The sequence below is a fragment of the Nestor notabilis genome, unplaced genomic scaffold (assembly GCF_000696875.1).
Source record: "Nestor notabilis isolate BGI_N333 unplaced genomic scaffold, ASM69687v1 scaffold649, whole genome shotgun sequence".
In the NCBI taxonomy this organism is placed as follows: domain Eukaryota; kingdom Metazoa; phylum Chordata; class Aves; order Psittaciformes; family Psittacidae; genus Nestor; species Nestor notabilis.
Window position 1 is genome coordinate 74,740 of NW_009944809.1, and position 20,642 is coordinate 95,381.

Genomic DNA, 20,642 nt, shown 5'->3' on the forward strand with positions numbered 1-20,642 from the left:
GGTTCAGAAAGACTTGCTGCACCAAGTGGTTTTGGTAACCCATGTTCATTGTTGGAGTCCAGGCTGATTTAGATCAAATTAAGCTCTTGGGCACTGAGGCAGTCTCTTGCAGGAAAAAAGGAGCAGGTTCTCTCTTGCTGTGTAAATCACAGCTAGGTTTTAAAGTTGATGCAGCCTGCTGTGTAAATAAATTAAAATAATAATTGCAAAACCTGAAATCTTAAGACTGTCTTCTACAGGGATTAGCAGGGCAGGCAAAGGGACAGAGCTCAGATGAAGCACAGGAGGGGCATTTATATTGGGACACATTCATGGCATCCCCCATGCAACTTCTCAGCTGTGAAGACTGAGTTCCAAGAGGCCACTGATGGTTCCCAATTAAATTGGGCATTTGGACCAGCACAAGCACGGGGGCGGTACTGGCAGCAGGAAGGGCAGGGCAGGGTATTCTAGCCTGTAATCAGCCCATTTTACACCTAGTGCCACACAGGTCATCTTACACATATGTTGGTCCTGCCCTCCTGAACTGCACCATGACTCAGGGCAGCTTTTCTCCCTTTGTTTTCTTTAGGCTACTGGCCTAAAAGAGATGGGAAAACGTGGAGGCTCTTTTCAGGAAACGTATACCATCTAAAGGGTGTCTCTTACCTCAGTAACTGTCCCCTGGAGAAGCAGCAGACCTTAGGGTCTGCAACGCTTACCCAAAGGCTAGGTTAATGCTTCTTACTGCTGGGAAGAGCCTTGCCTCTGGCTGCACATGCAGAGAGGATAAAGCTTGTAACTCAGGAAGGAGACAGTCATAGTATCTGTTTGTGAAGGGTAAGAAAGAACTGCTTGTTGGATGGGTATAAAAGAAACCTTTAATTCCAGCCAGGATGGTCTAATGCACTAGCCAAGTGGTGGTAAAGAGCACAGTACCACCGGGCTCTTGTATGGGGATGCAGGGAGGCTTCTGGGGAGACAAATCTGTTCTTTACCCTCACAGAGCAGCAAGGTTTATCTTACTGATCAAACTGCAAAGCTGATGTAAATGCCATTTTAAACAAACCAGAAATTATTTGTATGTGCTATAATTGGAAATAAGGGCAGGAGCAACACTGGCATTGTCTCTGCTTTTGTTGCTCTCTGCAGCTCATGCAGCTGGTTCCTCTTCATCCATGCAGCTCCAATTCAATGTTGTTTTGTGGAGGTGGTGTAAATGTGCTGAAACCAATGGAGTCACACTTACGAGAGAGACTCCAAAACCTAAAAAAAAACCCCAAAACCAAAAAACCCCAAGCCATGAATTTTAGGCACTGTGTGCTGGATAAGTAGCTATTATCCTAGATAGATCCAGGTAGGTAGGAGGGTGTTACACTGCCTGGATTCACCAAGGAGCAGTGTCCTGCTTCCCTGCAGTTTTCAAATACTGAGAGTCAGCAAATCAGAAACTGTAGCTGCAAACTAATATCACTTTCCTTTTTTCCCTGCATAGCCTTCTGGCACTCTATAAAAAGATCTGGCACATTACATAGGATTAGGCAGCTTTGAAGCAGTGGAGTCATCTGGGTGTGAAACTTTGATTTCCTGTGTCTTGAAATGAACTGTTATTTCTATCTTTGCTTTTCAGAAAACCCCCACAACTCATGCCATGAAGGAGGAGAACTTTCTCCGTCGCAGGTTCTCCCTCTGTCCGGCCTCATCCACCCCTCAGAAGGTCGATCCTCGCAAGTTGACACGCAATCTGTTCTTTGGGACTGAAAATGACATCTACCCACTCAGCCCAGGTTGGTTTCTGGTGTGTCACTGCAGACAGTAACATGTCTCAGGTGCTTGACTGGAAGTAGGTATTTTAGCATGCTGCCAGGAAACAGAAAGAAACAAGTTAGGATGAGGGAGAGAAAGGCTTTTGCAACACAGGTATTACTGGGTTGCAGACAATGCTGCTTCATGATGCCATTGTTTTTCACTGCCATGATGTTAAGCGGGAATGGAGGGCGTCAGAGTTGGGGTTCATACCTGTTTGAACACTGCATGGCCTCACATTTCAAATTCACTTTCACTTTGTAGCACTTGATATATTTCACTCTAATTGTTGGACTAATTTAAGATTTGCTGGCCCCACTTGCAGCCATTTAATGGCAGGTTTTCCTGTTCAGATTTAGAGCCCTGGATAAATATTACAAGAGCAGACTTTCTGTGGTTAATGTTCTGTAAATATCTATAAGCACTACAAGTACCAGGAATCTTGACAGGTTGCAGTGACTTTTAAGTATTCTCTTTGCGTCTCTTTTGCTTTGAATTTTCCGCTTTGAATTTTTGAATTTTTCCTTTTTGAAGGAAATAGAGCTTATTTTATTGTTTCACAATTTGTTTCTCGCAATGAACATTCAAGTCTTTCCTTAATTGTGGTCTGCAGACAATGTTTCCATTCCAGTCTGTATATAAGTGCCTCAGGGAACAGTCACAAGTTTGTAGAGCTGTCATTTGCAGCTGCCATGTCAGTACTAAATATTCACAGCACCTTCATGAGCTCTCAAAACACTGGTATCTAGAGAAAGAACATAGCATCTATCAAAAGGTTTCCATGTTCATATAGATGTAACACCTGACAGGCTCTCTGGGCTTCACAAATGAAGAGCAAAACCTGGGTTTCCTGAGCTAATTGGTTTTAAGAGCAGAGGTATCAAGGGCTTCTGATTTTGCAGGTATTTCTATTTGTGGGTGTCTGCTTCAAGGCAATGGGGAGCCTATTTTCAGCAGTGCTGACTAATCCTGTCTGTCAGCGAGGTCACTAGAAGCTTCAACAAGCTTTTAGTAATCAAATTGAAAACAGCTTAAAAATGGAACACCTAAAATCTCATACAATTCAAACCTGTAGGGACTTCTGAACAGCTGTCTGCCACTAAGTACAGTCCATACAGATGTCTGGTAAGTAAAGAGCTGTTTCACTTCTGCTGTCCTTGGGAGCCTGAGGGCTGAGTTTTTAGGCTGTAGGCACTTCCCCTTGATTTGGGGAGATGGAGAACCATAGCTTAGAGTTTGCCTGTTCTTCAGTCTTACCAGCATTTTCAGTGCTAAAAAAGTTACTGACTTCCTCACAGAGGTATTTCAGTGCTGTAATCTTTCAGACATCAGGGAAAGTTGAGGGGTTTGGCATGGAGGAGGTAGCTGGAAGAATTTGTCTCTTCCTCAGCTTCCCCCATCACCTTGTTTCTCCTTGATCCCTGCTGGCAGCCATACCAAACAGCCTTTGTTGAGCTCAGCAGAACAACTCCCTTGAACCATACTAGAGCTTTTGTTTTGCTGCACAGTTTTCCAAGTAACCTCCAGCAGTGTCATCAGCAGAGGCGGGAGCTCTCTGTATTGCAAAGGGAGAGCATAGGGCAAAGAGTTTGTAGAGGAGAGAATATCCTTTCCTAGCAAACAGAAGTCACTACTTCAGCCAGGGGATTTCTTGCAGAGAGTCTGGGGTTTTGTCTATCCCTACTTTTTTTTTTTTACTCCTTTCATTTCTCTCTTGGTCCCACAGAGCTGCCTTCTCCCTTTGTTTTCTTCACTTTTCCCGTAAGATGTAACTGTCATTCTTCACGTGCAGTTGCCATTTCCTGTGGTGGACTCTCCTTTCACTCCTTTGCTGCTGCTTCTGGCTCATTTTCCTCTGAGCCTCATGTGCTTCCCCTCACCTTTTCCTGTCTCTCTGAAGGATGCAGCTATCACCATAGATAAGCCACAGGTCTACATCCGTCAGCTGCGTCCAATATTTCTCTGTCCCTCGCTTTTCTCTGATGTTTTACGTGAACTTTCAGTTCTCGAGGCTTTTCCAGTGATCCATCTTTTCTCTGGTAGATTTTCTTTATGAGGGCGCTGGGCTGATCGTGTTTGGTGGCTGCTGTAGGCAGCACAGGCAGCAGAGCCCATCGATTTCCTGCCAGGAATTTGGTAGTTACGAAGTGGCTGGAGCTGCAGGTCTCACAGCACCAACACCTAGGATTAGCCATCCAACAATAAAGGTGTGCAAGTAAATAACTCAGTGACAAGGGAGTGACAGACTTTACACCTTAGGCAAGCTACACTGTGAAGATTCAGTTCATCAAGAGGGCATTTTTAAAGGAAATGTGGGAAATGCAGAGGGCACTATCTAAAACAACATTTTGGACTTTCTGCCTCTTGCTTGCATACAGAAATGCTAATGATTCTGGTAACTAAAAGAAATTTGAGGAATTTTAAAGGGAGTTCACAGAGAGACATGAGTTCATGTTCCTTGCCCATGTCTGTTTCATTTAGCAATAAGGAGAGAAAATCTTTCTCTATTTTCTCTTTCAGAGGATAGGAAATATAGGGGGAGTAGCTAAAAGAGTTTTTAGAGAATGTCTCTTTGACTAGGCTGTGAGATCACACAGTGTAATTAAATAAAAAGTTAGATTAGTTTATCCGCATCCTATGGGATGTACATTCATGAATATGGGAATTTTACTGTGATAGATACACGGAACTGAATTTCAGTCTAGTGTACACATTGGGCCAAGTGGCTGATACTTACAGCAGTAATGGATTTTATCCGCGATAGTTTTGCCACACATCAGAGCCTCTATTTCCTCTAGTAGTTATCCAGCTACTTCATCAGAAAGCCTGTAAAATAATCATTCATGCTGCGTGGAGCTAATCAGGAATTCCTCAACAACCCAGTAATTTTGCTTCCCATTACCAGTGATCAGTCATGCTTGCTGTATCATTCTTTATAAAGGAGGAAGGCAAGTGTACCTGTAAGATTGATGCCCAGCAAAAAACACAAAGAAAAGGAATAGTTACTGTTCTGGAAAGTAACTAAATACTGATTTTTCCTATGCATGACAGTAATGGGATAAAAGAAGGTATCAGTAATTCTACTCTGTAACCACAAGACTGGAGTGTTGGCAGATTTCTTCATGATGTGATGAAGGCTGTTTCCATAGGCACCACTGATTCCCTTCCCAAAATATATTTCATTATTTGGTGCAAAACTATTGGGCTACTTTGTTGAGGACCTTTCTCTGCTAGCAGCCAGCACCTTAAGTCAGGAGAGATTCAGTTCTGTTTCTGTTGTGGGCATTATGTTTTCTTGATCAGGGAGATCAGAACTTCAGCTCCTATAGCCAGTTAATATTTAGCTTCTTTTATATTTTTATGTGGTTTCCTATTTATTTTCTCAAGGCAGCTATGTCTGTTGTGCTCTGGGTAGGACTCTCACTTATGGGCTTTCCATGCACTTAACTCGGGGGGGGGTAGGGGGTTGAGGAACTTGGACACTGTTTCAGGGGCTGGCTCTCCTTCCACACAGCTACAGCAAGTCTGCTTGAGACAGACAACAGTAATAGCTCTCCTCCGAAAAACAGCCTTTCCTTCACAACTGCAAATAGGCTTAATGAGTTTGGCATCAGAAACCAGCGTATACTACTCCATAAACAGATCTTACAAACCTTGTAAGTGATATGGCACAAGTGAACAGTTGACTGTTCCCATTTTTAACAATACTCTCTGAGCAGGATGGTCCAGTGAAAATCTCATTGTTCAGGTGCAAACCCTTTTAATTGTATTACTGAGAGAAGGCAGAAATCTCTCACATACAGCTTGGAGTTAAGCTTTAAGAAGAGACATAATAAAGAATGATTGTGAATTCTGTTATGCTAATAGATGCCATTCCCTCAGAGCAGGCAGCAGCTGATTCCCATTAACTTTACTTGAACTTTTAGACCATATGTTACTTTCCCATACATATTCAGGAAGAACTTCATGGGAAATAAGTGCAGCAGCTACACAGCTTTGTGAGTTTCTTCCAACCTCCTCTGCCTCTTGACAGAAGAGTGGGGGCTATACAGAAGAAAGCACCATCAGAGAAAGAAAAAATACAGAGATACTGGATTAGACCATGCACAGCAGTGCTTATGGCTATCCCACTTGACATGGTAACATAAAGGGACTGTAAAATATCTGGCCACCTATGATTTTCTTATGCTCATGGACATTAGGTTTCCAAGTGCATTATTTAGGGCTCAGTGTTACAAGGGGAGGAGCGACAGTTAAGAAACTAGGTTAAGATTTAGGTTCCCTATTGTTGCACCGCCTTCCCATGTGACTGCATAGGTTCTTCCTCTGCTTGAGTTCCCCGTGTAAGCAATGCACATGTTGTCTCTTCTCTCAGTTGGAAGCGTTTGCTTTCTGCATTGGCATGTCTGTGTGCATGTGGCACACCACAGCACTGTGTCACAGAGTGAGAAACGCACCTGAAAGCCCCATCACCCTTAGTCAACTGCGATAAGTTGAACACCTTCTCGGGACAGTTGTCCCACAAAGCCTTTTCTTAAATTTAAGAGTTAATATACCAAACTACCTGTTAATGTCTGTAGAAGGGCATGGGGTTTGCCTGTCTCTCTACCAGTGAAACCCTGTAGCACAATTGCAGTTCTGGCTATATAACGGAACTTGCTTGTTTTCTAACACATCTCATGTAGGAACTGCAGAACATGGCCAAGAGGATATTTATTTTTTAGTAAGCTGCTGTGAATGGCTTTTCTAATGGTGCTTGTCGTCTTAAATGGCTGCTCCGAAAGCTCCAGGAGATGTTATAGCTTCTGACACATCTGTGACAACTGCTGCTGACTTCAGGAGAATCAGGGTTTTCCCTTCCTGGTTTTGGATTTGATGGTGTTTCCAAGACTGGCCCACACAGTGTGTAAAAACATTTTTAAGAGCTCCCATGTTTCCAGTGTGCTACAAATGGATTATATGTCACTGTCTCAGTGGTTCTTTACTGTGTCCAGTATTCTGAAGCACTGATTGCTAATGATTTTGACAAGAAAGCTACACTGCAGTTGGATAACAATGACCGTCTTGGCACTAGAAAGCTAGTCTCATCAGACACTTGTTTTGGCTGTTTTTCATAGAAGCGCTATGCTTTCTTGTATTGTAAGGCCATGATGACAGTTGGCAAAAAGAACAGAATTTATCCTTACATTTTATTGCTTGGGCTAGGACTACACACACTCATACTAGTATATAACGTGTATAATGTGCTGCAAGTTTAAGATATTTGGGTAGTGGAAATATCTCTACAATGATTGGAAAATGTCAGTGTTCATTAATACTGCTCTTTAATTGAAAAAGATTCTTATTTTAACAAATTACTTGTTCAGAAGACGTTGATCTTCTGCAGGTATTTTTAATTTTGTTTTACTAATTATGTCTGGATACTGTTCTGTCTTCTGTAACGTTTTATGATCATGGTTATTATTTGTCAAACAAAGCATGCTGTCAAGAGCATCTGTGTGTAGTTACCAGATACTGACCAAGGAGGATAATGTATTGAATAGCTGCTTATTAACTGAATTCCGTTTATTATTTGCATTGTATGAGGCATGGGGTATGTAAGAAGAGAACAGACTGTGGTAGTGTAATTAAAGACTGCATCATAATGCAGACACAGAAGGCAGCCGATTAAGGATGCATAAGTAACCTTATTTCTGGGGTTTTTTCCAGCCTTCATATGCCGGACTTTGCAACCATGATGCTGGTTTACCACAGTGTTTCAAGACCTAACTTTTAAGCAGTACTTGTTGCATGTGGGTCCAGGCTATTTCAAGCCCTGCAAGATCCCTCTCTGTGATCCAAGTGTGCCTGCTCCTACTCATGACAGCCTTTCTTGCTTGCTGTTAGCACTAGCCCTTCTAAGGCCATGAATAGCCACAGTTTTGCACATAGTTTCTCAGTTTCTGAATCACATTTCTCTGTTGCAGGAAAAGATGTGGAAGGAAACAGCCTATCGGCGCTGAAGGATGAAACACCACAGACCCCAAACTCCATTAGTAAGGTACTGTGGGATAGGGATCCATCCGTATTTTTGCTTTCACGTCTTTGCAGGCTGTTTTTAATCATTCTTACTCTTTTTTTCAATGTCATTAAGAAAACCTCTCCGTCTGTTGCTGCAGGAACTGTATGTGCATGTTTGGAGAGAAAGAAAATCAGTGGTTTTGCATGGTTGGGATGAGAGAAGCCCACACTTTCCTCTGACTTGAGAGCACCTACTGCAGAAACCCCCTGTTTATTTGGACCTCATTTGGCAGTGTAATTAGATATGAATAACTGGTTGAAAGGTTGATTTTGTCAGCAGAGGTGTCTCCTGCTGTTCCTGATCAGCAGGACAATCATAAACCTTAACTGTTTTGGGAGAGAAAGCTGTAATATTTAGTGTAGTGCCTAGCATCCAAAACCCAGAGGGCTCTGGGAATTGGCATAACAAGAGAGGAACACAAACTAACCAACATTTCCTCATCACATTTCCATCCAGCCCATTATGGAGAGGTAAAACTGGGTCTAAAGACTCTGGATCTGAGTGTTCAAAACCTGGCTCTACATTTAATGTTATCAAGTGCCCGAGTTCGATTTCCTGTAGAGAATCAACCTTATAAATTGGATCTGGCTTTGAGATTCATGCATAGGCTTTTTGGCTGCAACTCTCTAACATGTTTCTGGAGGGTAACTAGAAATAGGAGCAATGCTTGTTAATAAATTTTTAACTCAATTTATTCAACTATGAAGCTATAAAATGCAAATGACATCAGCTGAAATTGAAATATAACATTAAGGAAGCATCTGCAGACAAGTGATTTCTTATAATACATGAAAATAAGCTCTTCATCTTCAAATACAGTTGGCTGTGTTTGCCTGGAGCTTGCAGATTGTTCTGTCAAGATGCCCTGGCAAAGGTCAGCACAGGGAGATGATGATGACAGGAGCTTTGGGAGTATGCAACAAGGGTTCATGTACATGCCCTCTGCTATGGCTGGAACATGGCAAGCTGCAAACCTACCTTGGTTTTGCTTTTTCAGGCAGGTTCCTCATGGAAACTGAGCCTTCCACTTATCCTGGCAGTGGAGAAGCCCAAGGATCAGGTAACTACATCCAGGGCTTTGTTTTAAAGCCAGATGTTTTGCACGCCTTACAAGGAGTTGTGTTAAATTCCCAAAGGCAGGACGACAATTCAGAGCACTGAAATGCTGTCCAAAAGGGAGTTTGATTTCTGAGATGCAGGATGAATGCAAGAGAGACAATTTATTAGAGGCATCTGTGTGAGCTCATCATGGCTCAGCTGTGTTTTTCTGGCCTCAGGGCCTGCCTTGCTATTTAGTCTCCTACAGGTGTTTTTGAAAGGAGAAGCACCCTTGAAATATTTGAGTGCCCACCTAGATTTCTGCAATGCTCTGTGTGCACCTGGGAGGTGTTGGTGGGTTTCTCCTTTACAGTGCCAAGAGCAGTTGTTAAGAAGAAGTGAGAAAATGCACAGTGCAAATTAACTGCATGAGAATTGTGATTGAAAACAAATGTGGGGGTCTGAACCTGTACCTGAGCTTAGCTTTCACCAGCCCAAGACTTTGGTTTTCCAATAGTCAAAACTGCTCTGAAACACTAATGGACTAAAACCAGAAATGAGGACCCCAAAACACCAAACGTCAACTTGCCTACTCATTTGCAGTGTTGCAGGCAATTGCTGTGGCTACTGAATGGGACAGAGCTAGCTTTTTCTTCCTGCCTGAATTTTCTGCTTAGACACACAATGTTTGATGCAGAGGCTTCCCTTCCACCTTTCTGGACTTGTGCTTTGCCTTGCTGTGTTGTACACTGCTTTGTTCTTCTCCAGTCACGTAACTTTTCTTCTGTTGCTTTGCAGTGTCCCTACAGTAGGCAGTCCCTATTGTGAAATATCTTGTACCTTAAAAATTTAGGCAAACTGGTATTCAGTTTGCCTAATATTTCATTTTTCATGTCTACTCAGCTCTAAGGATATAAAAAGAAACCTTACTGTCATGTGTCCAGAAGTGTAAGTAGGAATCTGTCACAGCATCTTAGTTTAAAACTAAATAGTGATTCCACCTACTTAAACCAAAGGAAGGAGTGTGTGCTAATTGGGTCATGTTTAGATTCCTGGCAGCAGGACAGCAGAAATAATTTTTAGAAGCCAAACTGTAGGTTGTGCAGGTTTAATTAATGGATTTAAAAGTAAATGTTCTAGATACAGATCCATGCCATGAATACTTACCCTTCTTTTGGCACAGTTAATATAACAAACCTTGTTGGAAATCAGTGTTCCTTTGGCAGCGCTATTTTGGTGCACCACACCACATTGACTCTTTGTCACCCAGTATTGAGAAGGAAAGCCAGTCAAGTGATTCAGTGTCTGGACTGCAGCTTAGGGGACCTGAAATTTCACAGCTCTGACTTGGAGTTCCTGCATTTCCCCGGGCAGATTAATTGCTTTTCTGTTTTGTATCTTCATCAGCGAGGTGGAAACAGTTCTACATTTCATTCTCTCAGGCCATATCCACGCTTTCTCTGAGCCTCAAACTCATCTCTGTAGCCAGGTAGTACAGTTAGCACATGCCTGATAGTGACAGGGATTGCCTTTCTCTCATTTTGTGCATTATTCAGCACTATTAGTATCCTTTAAGGCACCTTTTATTGCATTATGCAGTGTTACGTTGTCTTTCTCTTTCTTTCCTATGCTTACCTATTTATTCTACTGTCTGGAGAGTGGCTGGGGTTTTTTGGTATGCATGCAGAGCCCAAAAAGAATTGAAGTATATTTTAAGGGATAGACAGAAAAATCTTAAAGCTGGCTCTCGGTGGTACTTCACTCTTTTCAGGCCCCCACTAATGCCACAATGAAGTCTAAAATCGTTACGTTGTAGCAGTATGGTTATCGTGCACAGTTATATGATGTATGGGAGATCAAAGCTTAGATTGCTTTGTTCATCATGAAAGAATTTTTCCACATGCCTGATTTGTTCAAGTCTTTATTGTGTGATTTATAATCTGAAATATGAACCTAAGTGTCTGCTAGAAATTTATTTTAGCTGCAAAGTAGTTTGAAACAGCTCATACCAGTCACTTGAGATTGAAGCTATAACTCCCATGCTGTCTCAAGCTCATCCTTCTAGATCCATGAATTATGCTTTTAACATATGAGTTAATTCCAGCCATGGCTATGTTTGAGACTATCATGAAAGATTATTCACAACTCCGGCAACCTACAAGGGTACCTTTCCCTCTGTTCTCCCTTAGCCAGCAAATCAGGGAATTGGTTGTCAGAGAAATCCAGATGTTGCTTTGGAGAAATTTAGGAGCAAAACATCCCCCATGTGTGCTAAGCACAGCTTTATAGGAGAACCTGGCCCTTCCAGGTGGTGTTATGCTTAACTGGACCCTTGCTGGCTTTTCATTACCATACTTTATGCTGTTGATGTTGTGGATGGAACTATTTTGGAGCTAGTTATCTCTGTCAAGGCTTACACTCAGTTCCTGTGCCCTGGCTCAGTACATCGTGTTTCTTGAATTCCATGTGCAGCATTTCAGGGTAATCACTGTTGTCCACAGAGGGCTTTGCAGTTAATTTCAAGTGAGTAGAGATGTAGCCGGGAGTATCTTGGGGAAATTGCACAGAAGAGGAGTGGGATTTTGCACCATGTTTTTGTGGAAAACGTGGAGCATCCCTAACTTTTGTAGGAGCATACAAGCCCTGGAACTCACAGGTGCCTCACAAGGGGGGAATGTAGACAGTAGCAACTGTTCACTTACAGAAATGAAGTCTCAAAGTTGATAACTTTGGGTAAGCCTCTGGAATCCTATCTCTATCAAAGCCTATCTGTAGTCAAAGACTCTGCACCAGTCACCTTGGGTCACTGGTGATCGTAATTGTTTTCTCCAGTGTTTCTGATGGGGGAGCTGAGGGTAAATGGAGGTGCAAAAATAAAAATGGTTTATTAAACAATTTAGCAAAGCATATTTTAAGCTGAAAGTCCAGTTGGTTTTCATTGATCGGTTTCTTTGTTTAAACTCAGCCTAGGAACAAAAGTTGTGCCTATAGCTGGAGGGGAAAGCAAAGTTTTGCTTCAGATATCTCCTTAGCATTACAAATGTGGAGCAGCATCTTTCTCAGTGTGCAACTTCCATCTCGCCTAAAATGTTCTTTAAATATTCTAAACTTGCAGAACATTCTTCCCATGAAGGGCACGTTTAAATGATCAAATAGAAATCCCATGAGATCTGTGACTTCTTCTGTATTTACTATAATCTGATGCAATGGAGCAAAGCATTCCACTGAACGGTAGTACAGCTTCATATTTGGATTTGCTTGAATAGCTGAATTTCACAAATGATTTTCCCCAGATACTGCTGTCATATCAGCTATTTATTTGTGCAGGCTTTCCAATTTGTGCTAATCATTGTGCTGTTTCACTGTTGCAAACACAGTTGTGGTGTCTTTGTAACGTTGAAATAAGAGGGTTGGGTTTTGGGGATTTTTTTGGAAACTAGAAGATTTTAGGTGAAGATTATTCAACTTGCTATAAAGCAGCATATGAATTGAAGGGTAATCTTTCCTAATGCAAAGCTTGCTTGTCACTAAGAATCATTTCATTGACTCTGCTGTGCTTCGGATGAGCTGTTAATTCACAACAAAATAAAAAATATTTTAAAAAGAACTGCTTATAGTAAATTGAAACAAAATTGTTCACAATCTGTGAATATTCACATCAGTAACAAGAAGCTCTTCACTTGTAATGTTAAACTCAGTTTTTCCATAGTCTTTATACTACTTCAGGAACTTCTGGTTTATTTCTTTTTATGTGCAGTGATACTGAACTGTAGCAATTATATGTGGAAAAGATACTGGAAAAACTACATGTGAGCAAGGACTTGTCTCCCATGTGGCAACTATTTTGGCTTTTGTGAAACATAACTAATGACCCCAGCTACTTTTGTTCTGCCTTCAAATTCCCGTCTGATTTCATCTTTCTCTCACTTGGATGCAAAAAGAAAAAAGAGCAACTTGAAAGCTGTCACTGCTGTTAACATGCAGACCACAGCTTGAGAATGGCTTTATTTAAATGTTTCTGATTTGGAATAGTTCTGTCTGTTTGTCTCTCATGCCACATTTCTTTGTCTTCATCCCATGCAGCAAAGATTGCGTGTGCTAAACAACGGGATATTCCTCTTGCTGTTGTCCAAGGCACGGCATACTGATGGGCTGGCATCCCCCACACTGGAATCAATCACAGTTTTTCTGTGAAATGATTTGTTTCCTTTTGGAAATGAAGTCACCAAAAAGACACTGGATGAGAATAGCACTATTGTGTCCTCTTTTACAAGGCCTAGCAGAGGCGTAAGGTTATTATGAAAACTGCTAACAATCAGCAGTGGATCTCCAGGGCTGCATGACTGAGATGAAAGGGAACAGCAACTTAACTGGGATAAAAAGTATGTCTCTGAGTACAGTGCAGCCTGTCGTCAGCTGGCAAGGTCATCACTGAGGCCTGGAAAGGACAGATCTGGTTAGAAAACTCAAGAGGGACAACAGTTTCCTGCCCCTGTGAGTGCTGCTGCATGCTCTGGTAAAAGTTTTTGGCGGACCTTCCCTTGTGATTGTGAGAATCAATATATGGCAAAAATGCCTATTGCTTTCTTATTAGAATATTCCAGTCTTTGTGGTTTGCTTGTTTGCTTTGGGTTTTTTTTAAATTTTAAAAAGTTAAGTTCCCTACCCTCCCATTGGACAAAGTCTCATCCCTGGTTAATACTGTTCACATACAGCTGCAGAGAGAAGGGGCCAGGTTCTGATATCCTGCACAAGCATTATGCTAGTGTCCTTGTAAGATTTGCTGAAGAGAATGGTTTCTTTTAGTTTTCTGCCAGGCTGAGAAAGGCAGGGCAATAGAAGGACATCATTAAATGCTTTTGAGGTGTCTTAGCAATGTAAGGCCCTGCTGTGTCTTAGGAATCTTTAGAGCTGATGGCCTGGATTTACTGGATCTTATATATGCCATGCGGTACAATCAAAACTATTCACACATATTCATGTAAAAAACATGAAGTCATATTACTTCAGGTCACTTAGAAGGATAAATCTGGAGGAACTAACTGTACATTGCTGTCAGCAGTAGCATGGGGGCCTATGGTATGTAGTGCTGGGGCCTTAGATCCCACCTTTCCTGTGAAAAGGTAGGAACTTTGAACCCAGGAATGCAATGCTTTTCACTCTGTAGACCCGGAGATCACCTACAAGTGAACTATTTGGGATCTGTGACGGTGCATCCTCGTAAGCATAACAAGAAGCAAAGCGAACGGGGAGAAGCAATCAGTTTGCCTTGTTAAAAAAGCAACTGGGGAACAGTGTCGAGTTTCTGAAAACAGGATAAGTCCCAGGTCAGACACATCTGAAAGCCATCTTGTCCGTGGCTCCTAGTTAAATCCATGGCTTGGTTTTAGTAAAATTTTCTCTCTCTTCATAAAGCTGGGTCATTTTACAACCATCTCAAGGAGCTGTGCTGTTTGTTAGGCAGCTGGTACATCACAGCTTTTGGGGTATGGCAGTACAGATACTTTCCCATGCCTAGAAATTTTTATGGAGGCAGTGAGGAACTTAGACAACTGCTTGTTTCTCATCCATTCTTAAGTCTGTCTTAGTGTGCACCATCCCCGAGGCCGTGTTTCCCTTTAGAGGCAAGATTAGCAAATTCAGCGTGTCTGGTGGTAGCTCAGGTATGGGGAAGGCAGTGTCTGAAGGAAGCAGAGCAGTGATCCAGGAGCCTGCCGCATCAGCCTTCAAGGCTGTTAATCCAGCTGCTTTGACCAAGTGAAAGACCGATTTGTAATGATTTCAGTTAAGTTTCACCGTATTTATTGAGCTGCAAAAGGCTATGGTGGTGTCAGGGGAGATTATCCTTTCGTGTACTGTTGTGTGCTGCAGCTTTATTACATGCATAGCAGCATCAGCTGGCATCGGGCATGGGGTATCCTTGGGCATGGAGCTCTCCTGAAGAGGCAGAATCTGTGTCTCTGTAAACACCGCACCTTTGAAGTCTTGTGTTTAGGTTGTTTAGTGTGACCCAGAGAGACTCCGAGGAGGGGGCAGGTGTGGCTGGTAGAGCTGTGGAAGTGCCTCTGTGCGTGTTAGTGCTGGCTCCCCACGAGCAGCGCAGCAGGTTTAGCGCTCAGGTTTGCATGGCTTGCGGTGGTTGTCAGAAGCGTTCTGAATTCATCTTCGGGTAAATTTCCTCGAGCCAAGTGAGCTTAGGGGCCAAAATTTTATTCTTTACATAAGAGCTAAGTTGTAATTGTCTAGACAACAAGTGACTGTAGCTTGTTTTAATTAATTAAGCAAAAAGCACTCATTATATCCTGGTGGTTTGCAGACACCTGAGCAGGATTTCCTAGAATCTGTGGGACATCTGTGCTTTTTTTGCTTCTCACACTGGCTGATGAGGAATAGTACGTAGTGTTTCTCTCTGCATCTGATCTCTCGGGCTGGAGGGAGTGAGATTACCAATAAACAGTTGGCTCATAGTTGTATCTCAAGGACAGGACATTCTCTCTGCTAATTGGGAGAAAGGGGGAGAATTCTTCTGACCAATTTCAGAGGACACACGTCTCGAATCATCAAAGCATAATCTCCTGATAATTCAGAAGGATTCTTTCTCAGAGACATTTAAGTACTTAGGAATGTTTCCTTGTAAAGAAAAGCTTACAGCATATTTCCCAAAGGTCTGCCACTGCCCTTTGAAATGAGACAAAGGTCCTGTGGGCACAATTCTCTGCTCAGACATTGTATCTGTGCAGCAGTCCCTACCGAAATCTTGTATTTTTACAGTGAAGTCCCATGCACAGAAAAAATATGCATCAGAGACAGCATTGCAGATAGAAGAGACAGAGTTAGCTTTCTGTTAAAACAAAAATGGCAAATACTGAATAGTTTGCTGAAGTCCAAGAGCTGACATTTTCTTTGAGTGGATCCAATGCCTAGTTGACTTGTAAACTGGTCCTTATGTGCCATCACAGCATTTTAATTTCTCTGTTTATTCTTAAGTATAATGTGTAGTTTTGGTTTTAGTGAAAGGCTACTATAAGGGTTTGAGAGAATAAGTAATAGGTTCTAAAGTGACCCTTGCTCTGTTGCAAATTGCACCTTCTGCCCCTCATTTCTAATCCTGCACCATCCACAGAGAGTTTTGCTCAGTCGAGCACGCATCCTTATCTCCCATTTTTGCTCCTGCCACAGTCTCCAAAGCATAGTTGATGGCCCGTTTACCGTGAACTGGTCATACATTTGCATGTGATCTGGTTATGCTTTTTCTAAGCCATATGAAAAGAATGTCATTAAATGTTTTCCTGCTCACGCTAATATTCAGCATGGTTTGTGGCTATAGTAACCAGAGAGGTTTCTGTCTAACTGGGAGGGAAGAAGAAAGTGGGTCTCTCAAAACTGAAATAGCTGTAAAATTGCTGCATCAAATCATGACATAAAGGAGAGAGAGTCTGAGAGCCCAGTGGGCTTGTTTCAACTCACAGCAGTGGATTTATAAATGTGAACTATCTTTGATATGTTTTTTCCTTAGAAAAAATTTTTCCTCATTTTTTCCGTACAGCTGATTTTTGTGTCATACTCGTTAAACCAAGGTGGCCCAGGGCTGAGCATTTCCATAAAACTGTCATGCATAAGTAGGAGAGGCAGTGCCTGACCCTAAAGACCACAGTCTGAATGCATCACATACGTGAAGGGTTAGAAGGAGAAGAGGTACAGAAAGTAATTTCCCCAAGGTCACATAGTGGAGTCCAGACTGTACCATAGTTCTCACACCACTAACCCCCCTCAGGTTTTGGACAATTTCCTGACAGTACCTATCCAAGTAGGAGTCCAGAAAGCTGTACTCCCTAGGCATACATTATTTGGGGAACAGTAATACTGTGACCATGGCTAACAGGAGTAAAGCATTTTGTCAGCCCCTCAGCACAATCACAGGATCAGTATGTAGCCTCTGAAAAATTAATTTAAGCAGCACTGACACTATCAAACAGGATTTGAAGTGACTGTGTATTCCGTGCCTTGCTTTGCAAGGCCAAGATGATGATTATTTCCTGTATTATCTGTAACGTGATTAGGTCATTTCTTGCTCATTCATGTTTCTGGACATTTCAGCTAGGGCAACAGTCATTGCCAATATTAAGTATAGTTCTGAAAGATACATACCAGCTTGCCCATAATTTTTATTCCAGTAATTGAAATGCTTCCAGATCTGAAAAGAGATGGGCAGTTTTCAAGGTTAGGCATAAGAATAGGGCTTTTGTTCTGTTTTGGTTTTTATTTTACCAAGACTAATGTCTGCATGGAAGAAATATGAAGAAATTTTGGTGAGGAATTTTCCAACTAACTATGAGCATAACAGGAATGATTGGACTGCACCGTATGTATACTTTTTCTGCACCTGCCTAGTGTTCTGCTTCTGAACTCTGCAATCGTCTCTTTCATGGATTCCTGGGAGATATAAATGACTCTTCATCAGAGCATAACTCAAAAGTCATGTTAACACATTCCTATTTTCTCTCTCCTTTTTTTAGATCGAATACAAGCTTTGCAATGGGTCTGACAAAGAGTGTGTGTCTCCTACAGCCAAATTCACGAAGAAGGAAACACTGAAGGTATGTGCAAAGCAGCCAAGTCATCATCAGCTGACTTTCTTTTACAAAACAAGTAGTACCTTCCAAACAAACCATTGGGAACTACTCTGAGTCATTTCCCAACACCCAGAGAAGCCTCCAACTCTTCCAGAAGTCACTATAGGCCAAGGGCATTTACAGGCTTTATACACAGGATTGGATTATACACTGCAAACAGAACAAATCAGTGTAATTATTTCACTCTGCTCCTATGTTCCAGAGCCATTAGGCACCTCAAGAGGATTGTAATTCTTCATTGGTCTTGTTAGGAAGGGCATGCCTAGGCAATCTGAGCAAATTATTGCTTGAACACTTGTTTGTCTACCAAACCAAAAATATAAATGATTTGATTTGGATTAAATTAGATTTAATCTCTTTAATTTGAGGGGTGGGAAGGACTGGGTATTCAGCCTCTTTCCATTCTCCCAAATTAAAAGCAAATTAGATTATGTTTAGTGAAACTTCAGGAGCAAAAAATACCTCATTATGGCTTTGTTCTTTCTTGTGCTCATTTCTAGGGAACCTGTGCTGGGTCAAGTTCTAGCTGCGCTATACATAGCTGTCCTTAATGCGTTATGTTCTTTCCTCCCCAGAAGAGGCCGTGATCACAGCTGCTATGTTTTCTCTGTTCTCACCAGGTACAAAAAAAAAATTACAGACAGGAGAAGAAAAGAGCTACCAAACAACTCTTCAGTGCTCTAAAGGATCCCAGTGTAGTGATCACAGCAGACTGGCTGAAGGTATTTAATACAGACCATTGCTTCCAAGACTGAAGGAAAAAATAAGTGAGAAGTAGCTGATGTGTCTGAGACTTACGCACTAGCACTTTTTTTTTGAGTGAAGGAAGACCAAATAATTTTGTGTTGAAGTTGCTGTAAAGCTATTCTTAAATAACTGCTATAAAGATGGAGTTGTGGGGAATATTTACTTTACATCTTAACCTAACTCAATCCATCTATTTCATGTTATTAAGTAGCAACAAGGACTCAAAAAGTGCGTAGTACAAAAGGAAGTGATGGTGGTTTTTTTGTCACTGAAAGAATCTGCACTGGCCTCTTCCCATAGGTGTGTTTTTGTACTGGGGAGGGAATAGGCAGAGTAACAGCCTGGAAATGGGCAGATATGGATTGTTCTATTGGCTGTTGGACTTTATGTTGTCGCAGCACAAAATGAAACTTATTGCACTTGATGACAAGTGTAATTTCTCCTTGTGCAAAGACTCAACTAGTGATAGCTTCTCATTGAAGTCCTGAAACTTTGTCTGTGGCCAAATGAGTCTGGATTGACATTGGGAGGTGTTACCTTTTCTCAGTTTTTGGGGCCATTTAGTCTTCTTGACTAGTAGTAAACTGGTTGCCCCTTTCATAAATGCAAAACTAAATTTCCAAGTTTTGGCAAACACATATCTCTCTCAAAAATATAAAAACGTAACTTGGGAATTCCATGAAACAATACAATCACATTTGACCAGTGTGAAAAACCTCCAATTTTTTTCCATGATCAGTATGAGAGGTCATAAAATTGAGAGGTATATGGTTTATTTCAGAAATTCGACTGGCAACAAAATGTTTCCATAGTGTTTAGTTTCAATGATAGATAAATATTGAGATATTAAAAATACAAAATACTGTTGCATATTTGCTGTGGTTGGAACTTTCTGGTTCAGCAGCAGCTAATGCTGGGCCACAAAAAAACCAATAACAAGACTTGAGGTTTCACCTACGTACATTGAAGACAAGAAGACCTTAAGCAAGATCTAACCTTACTGAGAAACTTCTGCTCTCTTGAAGCTGTTATGTTTTAATATATACTATCAGATTTAATGGCTTCTATACAAGAGAGAGCATGTATTGAGCTTGACAGAGAAGTAAACCAGCTGGAGAAGGTGCTTTTAAAAATGAGATATTTGACAAAACCCATGAATAGCTCTGTTCTGCAGAACACTATTAAAATGACTTATAAGTCGAGTTAGACTAGCTATAACATTTTTCTATGCAATGTTCTAATTGGCATATTCTCCATGATTATTAATAGATCACTCTCACATGGGCCAGCAGTGCTGGTTGCCTAAAAAATTAAGCAAGCTACTAACATTTAGCCAGTAATAAAAAATATGGAGACTAAACTCTGATAGCCAGATTTACAAGGTCTGGAATTTTGCTGTGAGATCCCTAAGAGTATTCTGATAATGCATTGTATTTTCCTAAGGAAGCATATGGAAGTTTGCCCTTGGGAGAAACACATACTGGAAACACTGTATAAATAGTGACTAAATGCTGTTTTTCTTTTAAGGAGCAACATAAATGCAAATTTGTTCTCTCCCTGCTTCTCTCCAGATCCGTGGGACTCTGAAGAGTTGGACCAAACTGTGGTGTGTTCTGAAACCAGGAGTGCTGCTTATTTATAAGACACCAAAGATTGGACAGTGGGTTGGGACAATTTTGCTCCATTCTTGTGAGCTGATTGAGAGACCCTCCAAAAAGGATGGCTTCTGTTTTAAACTTTTTCACCCTTTGGATCAATCAATCTGGGCTGTAAAGGTAACAATCCTGATGAATCAAATAACCTCTTCTTGGTTACCAAAGTGCCTGAACTAGTATTATCTAGCATTGATACTATCTAAATTTGCATTTATTTAGTTGCTGTTAATAGTGCTGAATTGACTGCATAAAAGATTGAAGCCACCAAAGCGTGGTCATGATATGACATCAAAGGAACGTGGTGCATTGTGATTAGTTATACAGATGTGTCATTCTTAGTGTACGGAGGCATGCACAAGCTGAGGGAAGGGGTAGTATGTTAGTGCAAGAAAAATATCAATACCTAGAAGCGCTATCAAGGCATGGCATCCATCTTTAAAAAGAGATCAGGAATAAATACCTAATTAAGTGATTTCCCCAAAGCAAGGACACACAAAGCACCAAATACTTTGCACAAAACTGAAAGAAATTAATAGTTTGGCTTCTTTTTTGATGACGCCTCTGAGGTTTGGGTTTGTTTGCAATGGACTTGGAACTCAGTGGTCTGCTCAAGCCTTGGCTGTTCCACGGAAGTGTGACTTCAGATAGGTTGACTTAATTTTCTCTTCTTTGAAATGGAAATAGCAAAGCTTTCTCCCCTTCACTTTGAGTTATTCTTCAGAC

General features: G+C 41.4%; 1 protein-coding gene across 2 annotated transcripts in view; it reads left to right on the plus strand.

Annotated features, from left to right (window-relative positions):
• Positions 1-1,630: 1,630 nt before the first annotated feature.
• Positions 1,631-20,642, plus strand: part of OSBPL5 (oxysterol binding protein-like 5) — a 61,231-nt gene continuing 42,219 nt past the window's right edge. The window contains exons 1-6 of one of the 2 annotated variants that reach the window (XM_010022562.1): positions 1,631-1,766; positions 7,752-7,825; positions 8,046-8,054; positions 17,401-17,481; positions 18,138-18,239; positions 19,836-20,039. In XM_010022562.1, coding sequence (XP_010020864.1) covers positions 1,631-1,766; positions 7,752-7,825; positions 8,046-8,054; positions 17,401-17,481; positions 18,138-18,239; positions 19,836-20,039 — 606 coding nt within the window. The remainder of the gene's footprint in view (positions 1,767-7,751; positions 7,826-8,045; positions 8,055-17,400; positions 17,482-18,137; positions 18,240-19,835; positions 20,040-20,642) is intronic. The other variant, XM_010022563.1, reaches the window with a different exon arrangement.